General features: G+C 38.9%; 2 protein-coding genes across 2 annotated transcripts in view; one reads left to right on the top strand and one right to left on the bottom strand.

The window, feature by feature from the left end:
- The window catches only part of LOC145491379 (uncharacterized), a 130,827-nt gene extending 125,998 nt beyond the window's left edge, over positions 1–4,829 (bottom strand). The window contains exon 1 of the mRNA XM_081470565.1: positions 4,782–4,829. The gene's annotated coding sequence lies outside the window, so the exon portion shown is untranslated. The remainder of the gene's footprint in view (positions 1–4,781) is intronic.
- The window catches only part of LOC145491344 (uncharacterized), a 515,242-nt gene that overhangs the window by 341,962 nt on the left and 159,797 nt on the right, over positions 1–13,483 (top strand). The window contains exons 25-27 of the mRNA XM_081470516.1: positions 79–171; positions 6,529–6,618; positions 10,162–10,254. Of these exons, the coding sequence (XP_081326642.1) occupies positions 79–171; positions 6,529–6,618; positions 10,162–10,254 (276 nt within the window). The remainder of the gene's footprint in view (positions 1–78; positions 172–6,528; positions 6,619–10,161; positions 10,255–13,483) is intronic.

Here is a 13,483-nt window from a genome sequence, read left to right as displayed (position 1 = left end):
TGCTTTAAGTCACGTCAATTCCTATCCACTGTAATGATCAACACGCAGCCATGTAATAAGATCTCTTCTTCTCATCAGATGCAAATGGAGATTCAGCTTCACCATCTTCTTCAGATTACACGGAAGCGGACAGTGACAGAAAAGGAGATTTAGCAACAACTGGACCAAGAGGTTTGTGTATCTTCATGTACAATACATTGTTGACTTTGTAATGGACATATGTACTGATCATGGTGCACTGAAGAGCAACAACTTGTTTAGGGGAGTGTTTGATTGACCTTGCCCTGGACTGAGAAACTACTGCAGATTATTCCAGAATAGCCATTCTGGCCATACCTTAATAAAACGATAATTCCATTTCTGGAATAATTTAATCCCTGGATGGATTCTCTTTCAGTGATGCATTGAGTTGTCTTCACCTTACGACTCATGATTTACAAGCTCTCCCAACATCCTGGGTGGTTTATTGTGCTGGTAAACCCATAAAAAGACTGGTTTATTGCTTAAATACACGAATGACTGATGAAAGGACTGTCTAGCTGTGGGTTTACGTATCAGTGTAGAGTGTAAAGTTACCCAAAAATGCACTAAATATTGATACACTGAAACAGTCTTTTATAGCCAATTATTACAAAGAACTTTAACATATATGGATTTTCTAACGAATTAACCAGTTTCGTTTGTAGTCTTTACATTTCAAACAGATTATGAACCCATGGGTCCTGCGCGATTTAACGCTTATTGAGTGGTTGAACAATCACGGCCCGGAAAATCTGAAAAAATATTCGAAGAACTTGTAAACCAAAAAGGCACCACAACCCTCCAAGTTGCGACCATTTTAGTCGCCATGGCGACTAGAATTTTGGAGCTGGCGACTAAATTAGAACGCAAGTCGCCAGCTCGGCGACTAAAATTAACGTGAGCTATGCGTCAGGAGCTCGAGCGGACTATCATCCGGAGTGAAAAGAAAAACGTTCTGAGCATTAAGAATTCACTTTGCAAAGCTAGTTGTTGTGGGATTTTAACCAACAGAAATGGAGACTGAATAAAATGAAATGTTACACGGTAAACAAAGATCAAGGAATTTCATTCAGTTGAGCTTGGGACGCGACGAGATTCGTTCCACTCGACTGAACTTTGGCACGTGATAATTTTACCTGGAAGCGTGAGACAACGCACGCAATCCGGTCATTTGCCATCGAAAAGAAGAGGAATTGCAAAAGCTTGGAAAGCTCGACGGTGACAGGATCCACAATATATTTGAGAAACATCCAGATGTATTTGAGAAACGTATTTTATTTCAGTGGACACGAAAATACTTGACTTTACAGCACACTTGTTAACACAAGCACGGGGGTTCTATAAATAAAAAAAACTGTGATGAAAAGCGGCTCGCAGTTGTAAATAAATTTCACTTGTGTGAACGAACCTGGGTTTATTTTTAAATTGTCAAAGATTTCATCGATAAAAAATATCCGTCTTAGTGATTGCCCTAAAACTTGTGAAAGTATTTTCACGTTGAGTATTCGCGTTCCACGGTTCGCATATTAAATTTACAACGACAAACAATTTGAGCGTGAACTTTTCTGTCCATTTCAATACAGTCTTTAATTTTCTGATGAAGTTTTATATCGTTTACTTATTCAAGCAGAAAACGAGGTTGAACATTTAAAAAAGATCATAAGCGATAAGGCAAAAATAGTGTTCACTTTATGGTCTCAGCAAGAATTTGATGCCGCCTTGATAAACATTGGAAAACTTTCCGCCATTCAGCTGCGAATGAGGCTATCTTATTTTAACTTGGTATAATCTGTGTCGTTTGCACTGCTCCTGTTGTGTGAATTATAAATGATATACACAAATATTTCTGTGTTTTGTGAAGCGACTTTTTTTCTTAATTTTCATCAAATATTTTCGCGGGAAAAATGGCGGTAAACATACGTTTCATTCATACATGCTCACGCTTTTTGATGGTTGATTTCACAACCAGCGCCAGCAGTGAAGGAATGGTTCAAATCCTCAAAAAGATCAAGAAGACCATTTCTTCAATCTGAAGTCCATACCACATGTGGTTTCTAAGTTTTAATGCAGAAATATGGATTTCTGTGTGCTGGCTGTAGACTTGAAAATATGTGTCACTAGTATAGATTAAAAACAAAAAAAACTTTATTTCATAGCATGAAAGTTTGAATTGTTTGGAGTGCTCAAGTCATTCCTAAGTTACCATTTAAGTGTGATTATAAAATATTAAAAATTCAAGCAAGAGTTTATAATGAAGATAGTCTGAACCTTTGGTTTTTGACATTTGTGGTGTCACTTGTAAATCGATGGAGCTATTTGAAGGCATGTACATTTGCATTATTATAACCATTGTAAAAGATTTAGTGAAAGTGAAAGCCAATCAATTTAAAATGACTGAATGAGAACTGTGATCAACTCACAACACTGTTGCAATAATATAGTACTTTTTCATTGTGATCAGAAACTATTTCATTTGATCATCAATCATTCCAATAAAAGCATATTTGAATCAACATTAGGTAGTTCTTTCACTGAGGTAAAGGTAAAGTCTGCATGCGAGCCAAGTGGCCCATCAGGCCGGAGCTTATCCCGGTTTCTGTAGCATGAAGCGACCAGGAGTATTTCTACTCCCCCCTGGATGGGATGCTAGTCCATCGCAGGGTTACCCCCAGCATTAAGTTCGCCGGTACCCATTTATACTCCTGGGTGGAGAGAGGCACTGTGAGAGTAAAGTGTCTTGCCCAAGAACACAACACAATGTCCCTGGCCAGGGCTCGAATCCAGACCGCTCGATCCAGAGACGAGCGCACTAACCATGAGGCCACCGCACCTCCCACTAGTTCTTTCACTGAACGGGACTTCAATTTACTTGGTGGTTCAAGGAAAATGCTATTAATAATACAGTTAGATAATAATAAGATTATTATTTATTATTAATTAATTATTAATTTATGCATATATTTTGGCGACTAAAATTTTTCACTGGCGACCAAACCTGAACAGTCAGTGGCCAAATGGCCACTAAGGAAGAAAGTTAACTTGGAGGGTTGCTGACCACATCACTAAAGTCTCAGTCAGATTTTGTGAGAGTTTGTTCTGTTTTAAAATTGTGTGATTCGGGGTGTGGAGGTGAGTGTTAGGGCCTGTTCACAGGCTAGGTTACCCCCATTTAAGTAGACACAGGCCAACGGGGAGTGGGGAGTGGAGGGGAGAGTCTATCACTCTTAAAACAACTTTGGATTGCTCAAGCAGAAAACAAACCTTGGAGAGCAGAACTGAGAAAATATCTTTCTGCCTGCAGAAGCGAGCAGGGCTTGAAATGCTTTTCATTAAGGGAACTATGATTTAACTACTCAAGAAGACTCAATTTGTGTCTAACTTTTTATCTGACTGTTTTAAATCTAGATATAATTTTTTCTAATTTTCTATTTTATTATTGCTGTTTCTTTATTTTAAAGTCCCTAGTTAAGAATTCTCTTTTTATATGTGTTTTTGCAGTCATTAATTTTTGGGAGATGCAGGGGCTTAAATTGTTAGTGCACTGAACTCAGAATTGAGCAACTCTGGCTAGGGTCATTGTGACTGTGTGGTGTTCTTGGGAAAGAACTCTGTACTCTCACAGTCCCTCTCTCCACTGGGTAATATCAATGGGTACCCACAAATTGCTGAGGCAACCTGACAGGATAATTAACCTGACAGGATCTGAGATAGACTCCTATAAGCAACACTCCTATAGCTACAGTGTACTCCATGCTACAGAAGTCAGGGCTATGGCTCCAGTTGGGCTTAAGAGGCTTTCCTTTTTTACCTTTACATCAAAACCAGTTTTAGTGATAATTTTGACCTAATAACATGAAAACTCTGTTGCAATTATAACTTAACCAAAATGTTTGTAAACTACGATTGATGGTGGAAACAGGTCACGAACACTGCTTATTAAGTGATAATTTGGTAATTAAATACTTCTTGTTTGTCACGCAATTGTGAAAATAAAAGCAGTTATTTTAAAAAACTAATTGAAGGGGTGAGTGCAAAACCATGCTAAGTGACGATTTGGGGAAAAAAAAAATTTTCGCGAAAGGGCTTGAATTTTTGCATGTGGTCTTCAATTTAATAGAAAAACGTGCCCCTGTATTTTTGTCGCTGGTTTTTGCTTTGTTTTTGAGTTATAATGTATGCAAAAATACTTGGCTTTTCCTAGCCATGTCTTTAGGAGTTTATTTGTTGAACAGCAAACAGGCAGACTGTTTATAGTGTATGAAGTCAAAATCAAATCTCACAACAACCTCGTTCCCAGGGTCTCTCATCTTACCGCCCCCTGGAGCGAGCGAAGAGGGGGCGGTAAGATGAGAGACCCTGGGAACGAGGTTGATCTCACAGCATACATAGAGCGGAAATCTGGGAACAGATTGTTTACATCGGTTATTGCGACGTGAACACAACACGTGAATCGATCGAGCGTCAAACGAAATACATCCAACAAAAAAGAGATGTGCCGCATTAGAGCTCTGCCAACTAATATCTTAAGCATTGTTTTAAAGTACCTTGTATGCCTGCCTGGTGGTTGAGAGGCGTCATAAAGTCTTGATAAACCTGTAAGTCATCAGCATGTTTTGAAGAATCAAAATGTGTTCTGAAACTTCGAAGGCAGCTGATATACCGTAATCGTGTTATCGGTGTTCGAAGTCTCCGCTCGAGCAGGCCTGCAGCCGTCCAAAGGCGTGCTCCTATTGGCCGTTGCGTCAAATCAACATTTTAACCTATTCTAAGTGAAACCAACATCCTTGCCATCACGCGTTAACGTGAAATCAACATATAAACCTATTTAGACCTGAAATCAACATCATTGAGCTTATGCGCTGCGTGAAATTGACATTTTGGTGGTTTCTAAGTGAAATTAACATCCTTGCCGTCAAGCGTTAACGTGAAATCAACATATAAACCTATTTAGACCTGAAATCAACATCATTGAGCTTATACGTTGCGTGAAATTGACATTTTGCCGGTTTCTAAGAGAAATCACCCTCCTTGCCGTCACACGTTAACGTGAAATCAACATGTAAACCTTTTTTGACCTAAAATCAACATTTTTAAGCTTATACGTTGCGTGAAATTGACATTTTGCTGCTTTGTAAGTGAAATCAAAGTCCTAGCGGTCGCGGCGGGCCGATCCTTTGTTATGATAAACCGAGGCGAGACTTCCACTTATAAGAAAGGCTTGGCTTGGCTATTGCAACAAAGGATCGGCTCTGTTTATCATAACAAAGGCCCGGCTTCGTTTATTTAAACATTGAAGGCCTCGGCGGGTAAAGGGCGTTAGGTATTTTAATCAAAAGTGAACTTTGTCGAAAACGCTCCAAATTTCGCATGCAGTTTTGTTTAGGTATGTTTAGCAATGTCCCGTAGTTTTTCTGCTAAGCTTTGCTTCGTTTTCGAGATATTGCGTATGCAAAAAAACTACTCGGTTTTCCTAGCGGCGCCTTTATAAACGAAGCAAAAACCGGCGGGAAAAATACAGGACCAGGTTTTTCTGTTACATTGAAGACCACATGCAAAAATTCAAGCCCTTTCGCGAAAATTTTTTTTTTTCACCCGAATCGTCATTTAGCATGGTTTTGCACTCACCCCTTCAATTTGTAACCAGGTGGTTCCATGATTAATATAAAAATGTTACAGTTGGTTAAGAAAAGCTATTAAAAATCTTAAAAACCCTAACGTAAGCCCTCTTCAGGGGTAATAAAAAATGTAATGAAGTGACAAGTTTATTAAAGATCGCGAAGTCGCTGTTAAAAACTGAATATATTAGGAAATTAGTTCGTGTCCAATAGAGTCAAGGCTCTCTACTCTTGGGACAGGTACATGCCTTTGTCGCGGTTGAGTGGAGTTTTGCATATGTTAATTTCCCAAGCCTCTAAGAGGCATCAGTTCCGCCAACTTGTGCTGGTACGTAATATTGTAGACGATTCCCACAAGATAGCGTGACCAGATTGTAAAAGCAGTTAAATGCAATTTAACGGAGTTAACAACAAAGAGCACCTCCATTCCTGTGGTGGACAGCGGTGTTTCTCCACCTATATGTGCATACACCAGGACTCCATGTGCTCTTGGACTGAGATGTGTTGGCAGCCTTCACAGCAATAGCGTTAACAGTAAAAGTTGTTTTGCATGGGAGCACATCTTCAAGCATTCCCCCTCCCTTCCCTCCCTCTTTCTACTGTTAATTCAGTTTGTCAGATGTCTTCCCTTCCATGTGGGGTGTGATTATGGCTCGGTTTCCAGGATTTGCCAGCCATCGGAGCAGTCTCCATCTAGGAGCTGGCTGCCAATAGTGGAAGCCCCTGGATGTCTCAGGCACCCAACCTCCACTTAGCAATGCAGTTGTTAATGAATAAATCGGTGGTCAGTTAGCTTGATTAATGAAATGTTATTAACATTAAATAAGTCGGTATACATTGCCCATGACATGAAGAATGACCGTCACACTATCTCAACTTTATATCCTCAAAGATTCTTGTAAAAATGGAGCTGTACTGGCAGAAAGACATGTGACCCACTTTGCGGACAAAAAGGACGAGAGTGAGAATGATAAAGCAACAGGTAATTTGTGCTATTTCTGTAACCACGCGGAACCCCTCTTTATCCATGCTTTATCCATGCTTGATCCATGCTTTATCCGTGCTTTATCAATGTTCATCCATGCTTTATCCATGCCTTACCATGCTTTATCCATGCTTTCTCCATGCTTTCTCCATGCTTTGTCCATGCTTTATTCATGCTTTATCCATGCTTTATCCACGATTTATCCATGCTTTGTCCATGCGTTATCCATGCTTTATTCATGCTTTATCCATGCTTTATCCATGCTTTATCCATGCTTTATCCATGCTTCATTAATGCTTTATCCATGCCTGCTTCATACATTGTCTTATAATTTACGGGGGCGAGGTGAGGAGAAGAGGAATTTTTTTTACAAGAAGCAAAATGACCCATTTTCAAAAGGCTGCTTCATGTTGACAACAGCAGATAATGAAATCAGTATCAGTTTTTATTAGCATATAAAAACACACCTGAGATAGAAGCAATTAACTTTCTTAAAGACAAGAGAGCATCTCCATCTTTGAAAAGCGTGCTGGAAGGAACTTACTAGACAATGCTTCATGGGTTGGTAATGTTGCCCTCATTAAGACAATGCTGTCACCTTGTCTTGATATCAATTCAAAAGATAGTCATGGTGACACTCTGTTGATGATTAGGGATCATTTGCAGACTTTTTAATCACTCAATGTTGTGGAAAAAATTAGTGAGAAGTTTTGGCGCTGTTCTTTCTGCTTTATTGGGACAGAAACAATCCTGGAAATTCTGGAAACGCCAAGGCCGAATATAATTTATTACTGACTGTGCAGCTTTTTTCTATGAAAAAAGGAAAAGATAGCGAAAACTACCTACCCCAAACACATTCAGATGTCTCGTCGGCAGGGAAGAAAGAAGGCTTTCTAAGCTAAGGCCGCTTTGTAAATTACACATGTTGGCTATTTTTTTCCATTTTCTATTCGGCTTCGTCTAGAGGTCATTCTGATACCGGTCTATACCCGCTCCAAGGTCCTGCGACTTTTTTAACCCACTATTTTAATTTTTCAAACGATTATCGATATCAAACGCAAACGCAGCTAGCTCCGGAAAGCAATACTTTCAGTCAAGATAGGGCTTCAGTCAGTAGGTTTATACTCCAACAAAAGTGAGCAAAGTAAAATAAGAGAGGGATCTGGGATAAAGGCCATCTCTCGAGGCTCCTCTCCTTTTTCTTCGTCCGCTTCCTTGCTTTGCACAAGGTTTCTTCACAACGGCAAGAAAACTGATACAAAGGCCTCAGCCGTATAGACATATGCGCAATGAAAAGCATTGTGGTGTGTTTATTTTGTGGAAAATTGTTGAGGTATAAAAGTATTATTTTAAGTGTAGATGAACAAATCATGGCGCTAAAAATACGTGTTGCGGTGACGGACTTTTCTTCCAGTGATGCGGTTGTTCGTTAATTTTTTTGGCGGTGTTGCGGTTTTCAGAACCCCCCCTCCCCCCCCCCCCTTATGTCGCCCTCTTGTGGAGCTGTTCTTTCTGCTCTATAGGGTCCTCAAAGAAGAATATAATACTCACATGCAGTAAAATTGTTAGAGCTCTAGGCCATGTTGTCGTTCTACTGCATGTTAGGGGCCGGTCAAAAAATGTTGGTGTGGGGGGGGGGGGGGGGGGGAGGGCGGTGGGTGGGGATCAGTAAGAGCCAGGGGTTTTATTAAGTGCCAGGCACTGGCCAAATTTACAGGCTGTGAGGATGATTTTGCCCACCTGGTTTGACCATTTAGAGGAATGTTTTTCTTATAAAGACGTTCAGTTCAAACATATTTGCCTGCCTGTGAAAACCAGTTGCCCTCCTGCTGAAACTGTTAGTGAAACCCCTGCAGAGCAGAGAGGGGGTGGATGATCAGCTTTTTAGCCCTTGGTAAGGGGTGGGTCATTCAGTGTTTTTTTTTCATAACCTTAATTAACCATACTGTACTCAGTTAGATCAATAAATGTGTTATTATTTGTGTGTGGGTGTGTGCATGCATGCTTGTAGGGTCATTCAGTTTTTAGCTACCCATGGGGTGGGTCATCCTATTTTATAACACAAATTGGTGCACATTTATATTTTTTTTACAATCAAAGTCTTGATGCTAATGGAACAGTTGGCCACACATATAAATTTTGTACGCATCAAGTCAATATTATTATGATATAAAATCAAAAACTTCTTATTCCTGTTTTGTGTCTATATAAAATGTAACTTGCAAGATGTGAATCTGTACGAAAAGGAAGAAGTCTAACAGAATGAGCAAGCAGGAGTCCCAGTGCAGAAATTTTCCGACTGACTATGCTCTTTTGCCATGTTAGTCTCCCAGGACACCAACTGGCCAACTTGTGTCTACATGCTATTTATCCACAAGGGTACGGGACTTATGTTCGTGGATCTGAGACTCACACTCAAAGTCTGCTGGCAACCTCGTTCCCAGGGTCTCTGATCTTTCCAGCCCCTGGAGTGATATGAGAGACCCTGGGTACTAGGTTGGTTTGTTGGCTGTGTGAGTCCCAGGACTCACTACAACCTTTCTCTAGATGGATCACTATTCCATGGGAAGCGAGGCCAGAGGTGGAGAATGCAAGGGGTTGTTGTCAAGTTTTTTGTGCAGTTTACAGACATGACTTGAAAGTTGCAAGAGCAAAGGAAAACAATATTATTTTTAGATCCTTTAGTATTATTGTAAAGAAATATGTCTAAAATCTAAAATTTCACCACAAGTTAATACACAAACATTTATGTGACTTTGTTGGATTATGCAACCAAAAATATCATGTTTTATAGGGGGGTGGGTCATGTAATTTTTCACCTTCATTGAGGGGTGGGTCACTCTGTTTTGTGCCAAATGGTAGGGGTGGGTCAGGTGTGTTCTATTCAGCACATTTTCAAATGCTCTAACCCACCTTAGATTTTATTTAATAATCCTCTTCATTTTATTTTATTTTCCTCTTCATTTTCATGTTTTGTATTGATATATAACTTAAACTATTTTAGACTTTCTTCATAGCATAGAAATAGCATTTTTCCTCTTCTTTTTTCTTCTTCTTGTGTGTGCATTTGTGCTCAAGTTTTCTTGCTGACCTGTATTTTCTTTCTATTTAATGCTGATGTCAACTGGCTGCCTGGCTCCGCTAGCCCCTATGGTTATTCCAGGCAGCTAGTACTCTAATTTTTACTTTTCATATTTTCATTGAAATTGTAATTTTTTCTTTAGCAAGAGTGAGTGCAAATAAAGATTGATTATTATTATTTATTATTTAAACCATTTCTTTGTTCCTAGGTAGGTTGTATTTATACCCCATTTTTATTTACATCTTTTTATTGTTAATTGTAATGGTTGTTTTGAATTCTATTTTTAATAAAGACCATTATTAAATAAAGACCACGTTAAGTAATTTTCTGCCCAAATATCATACCCTGATGCCCTTCTGATAAAAAACCTCACTGAAACCCCTGCTTGAAGTCATGTCAATTCCTATCCACTTTAATGAAGCATGCAGCCATGTAATGAGATCTCTCCTTCTCATCAGAAACAAATGGAGATACAGCTTCACCATGTTCTTCAGATTACACAAACGCAGACAGTGACAGAAAAGGAGATTTAGCAACAGCTGGACCAAAAGGTTTGTGTTTCTTTCTGTTCAATACATGCTGACTTTGTAATGATGTGTGCACTGATCATGGTGCAGAAGAGCAACAAAGCTGTTTAGGGGGGTGCTTGATTGACCTTGTTCTGGAACAAGAGTATATTCCAGATTATTCCAGAGTAGCCATTCTGATGTTAAATACCTCAATAAAACCCCTTAAACAATAATTCAATTTCTGGAATAATTTAATACTTGGATGGATTCTCCTTCAGTGATGCACTAAGCTGTTTTCTTCTGTATAAAGGTTAGCAAAGGCTTAAACCTAGACCATTTGTGAGTACATGTATCAAACTCTATTAGTGGATCACAAAATTAAAATCAATAATGTATATTGATGTAGGTTTAATTGGTCTGCATCAGATTTGCTTGAGGGCTTTCCGATATAAATTTCTTTCGATTGTCTGTACTGGGGTAACAACACGTTTAAAGCTCAGGCACCTAACTACCTCTTTTTTACTGCACCTGTGTATATTTTTCTAGTATGACAGAGAAATCATGTAAATATTGACTTTTTGATGTGACTGAAAATACTACTTCCAGTGTTGCAATCACAGATAGAGATTCTCTAAGATTTTTTTTGCCTACTTACTGTTGATTTAGAAAATCAATAACACGACAGCAAGCGGGCTTGTAGCACAAGCAGTAATGAACTTTAACATTGCAACTCTGATGAAGGTGGACAGAAGCCATTGAAAATTTAGAACTGAAAAGAAAATTAACAGATCGGAAAAAAATTCTTAGAGATTGAATTTTCGAATGACTGATTTCTTTTTTTGTATTTCCTTTCATCAATGCGTTCGTTTACATCATTTCGTTATGCCCATTGTTACATGTGGTGCTGTAATAATAGCAAATACAGCATTTGAATTCTCCTCAATTCTCCAGTACGTTTCCTGTCTTAAAATTTCATTATCACCTTCGGGAAATGCTTTGTTAGCTTCTATTGTTCATATTCAAGACTTTTTGGAGACTTTCATGTGACAATCTTCTCAATATAAATTATTTCTGCCGTCAGATATGCTTACCTTACTTCGAGATAATACAGCATTCCCTGTTGTATTCTTCCTCTGGGTGACATTTTAAAAGATGTTAAAAGATTTGTCCAGGATCGATTAGCATTTTGGCTTTTAAGCATCATATAGCTTAAAAGATTTTGATTTTAGCATCGTTGCTTTTAAGATTTCGATGTCCATATTTCCCGGCTAAAATACTTTCCATTTTTTGACTCCACAAAGATATCCACAAAGGTATCTTTGTATAAAGCTTGAATGAAAACCATTATCATGCTGTGTTACTCTATGAACACCTGCCAAATGTGACTTTAAGACTAGACTCTGGGACAAAAACAATACTTGGTCCTTGAAAAGGGAGCAATTTTCTGAGTGAACCCTGTCTTGGATCATTGATCCTGATCTGGATCATTCCAAAAGAATATTGCGTCCCTTTTATCAAATGAAGCAGCCACCATTTTTATTTGTTGCTTTACAAAAGGCTGCAATTTGAATAGGCAGTATCATCATTATTCCGGATTGTTTCAATATTCAGCTCTCCTGTAAGATTCTTCCGAAAATTAGAAGTAGATTGAGAAAACTTCCAAGTAGCTTATGAAGGTGAGTGGACGTCATATCCAGTGCTCTTATGTCCAGGATTGAGCGCAAGTATTGTTTCATTAGTAATTCATATTTGGCAGGGTTATTTGACATTTTCATATTACTTCATATTTTACAGAATTGTGTGTGTTTTGGAAAAAAGCCCTCACCACCCCCCACCCCCCGTCTTGCTCAAGGTCTGGATCCGCCACTGATGTGTGCAAAGCGTCTTTATACCTTCATTTATACAATGCTAATCTTAAATTTAGAAAATTTAAGCGCTGGTATAATAAAATGTGAAATGACCACAAAGAAAAGAGTGAAAAACCCACAAGAAATTAACCACAAATCTGAACACCGGATAACGATTACAGATGTCATGCACCATATGGGGCACCCGCTGTATACCCGGATGTTTGGAATACGTTCCGTTTATACCAGAATTGGGATGATACATGTAGTAGCTGAATCATATAGACAAACAGACACGGCGTAATTCCTTTACTTTTATTCCAGAATGAGGTCAATCAAAAATGAAATGCACACTAAGTACGGTTGTTGGGAATGAGCGCAAAATTGTCCTGGCGATCATTTCCTTTACGTAGGCTGTAGATAGCAGTAGTCTACATGAATGGCAAACTATAATAATGTTGTCCCTAAATTTGAACTTAACTTGTTCTTCGGAACAATATGCTAAATAAATCATTACAGTGCAGTGTAATGCTACTTAATACAGTTACATACTTAAGGCATTTTCTAATTTTCTTTTTCCCGTAGCTGTTAAATTTCTTGCATGATCATTGGCTGATTTTTATTGTCAATTTACAATATATTCATGCTTTCCCTAGTCTAGTCCCTGAACTCTCTGTTAATTTCTACTCTCTACTGAACCCTGGTTCAAGAGGAGAGATTCAATGATACCTTGCGTGCATATGTTCAGAATGCCACCATTAGGCCCCTGAAAAATAGGAATTAATATAGAATCGTGGAGCTAGTAAGATTTGTTGACATAATAGGGGGTCAGCAATAGGTGTTTTTCTGTGGTGAACCATATTTAAGCTTAGTCATCATGTCTCGTTACGCCTAGTCTCGATTTCCGCCATTCTCTCGGGTCTGGTCCCCGAGTGTCCTCCCCAAGGGGGAAGAGCCCGGGTTCCTTTCCCGAACAGCAACTGGTAATCGAGGCTACACATCAGGAGGAGCCCGAGAAGCGTTTTCGGGTACTGAAGAAATCCTCATGCAAAAGTGGTGGACTTGTTTATTGAAAATTTTAAACGTGCATATATCACATAATCATACCTTGATTTAGGCCTGGCATGGTTTTTACACGCGTTTTCATTCTTGCACGCATAGCAACTATTTTTTGGCATGCCATCTCTCGAAAATTTAAGCACAACTGATTTCTCTACCGTGGAACTCAAATTTAGTCAGGAAAGATGGATTTATTTGACATCAAACTAAAGTTGAGAGTATCAAGAAGTCATGCTATGAGAGTTAAAGCGACTGTTTTGAATGCGGACCAATTCAACCTGAAGTCACTACTCAGACTATTGAGAGCTGATTGACTGCACTCAAGTCGTTTAAATTATATATCCCGTAAATTGGGAAACATGCAA

The sequence above is a fragment of the Orbicella franksi genome, chromosome 6 (assembly GCF_964199315.1).
Source record: "Orbicella franksi chromosome 6, jaOrbFran1.1, whole genome shotgun sequence".
Classification (NCBI taxonomy): Eukaryota; Metazoa; Cnidaria; class Anthozoa; order Scleractinia; family Merulinidae; genus Orbicella; species Orbicella franksi.
Note: the sequence above shows the minus strand (reverse complement) of the source record. Positions and strands in the feature narration are given on the sequence as shown.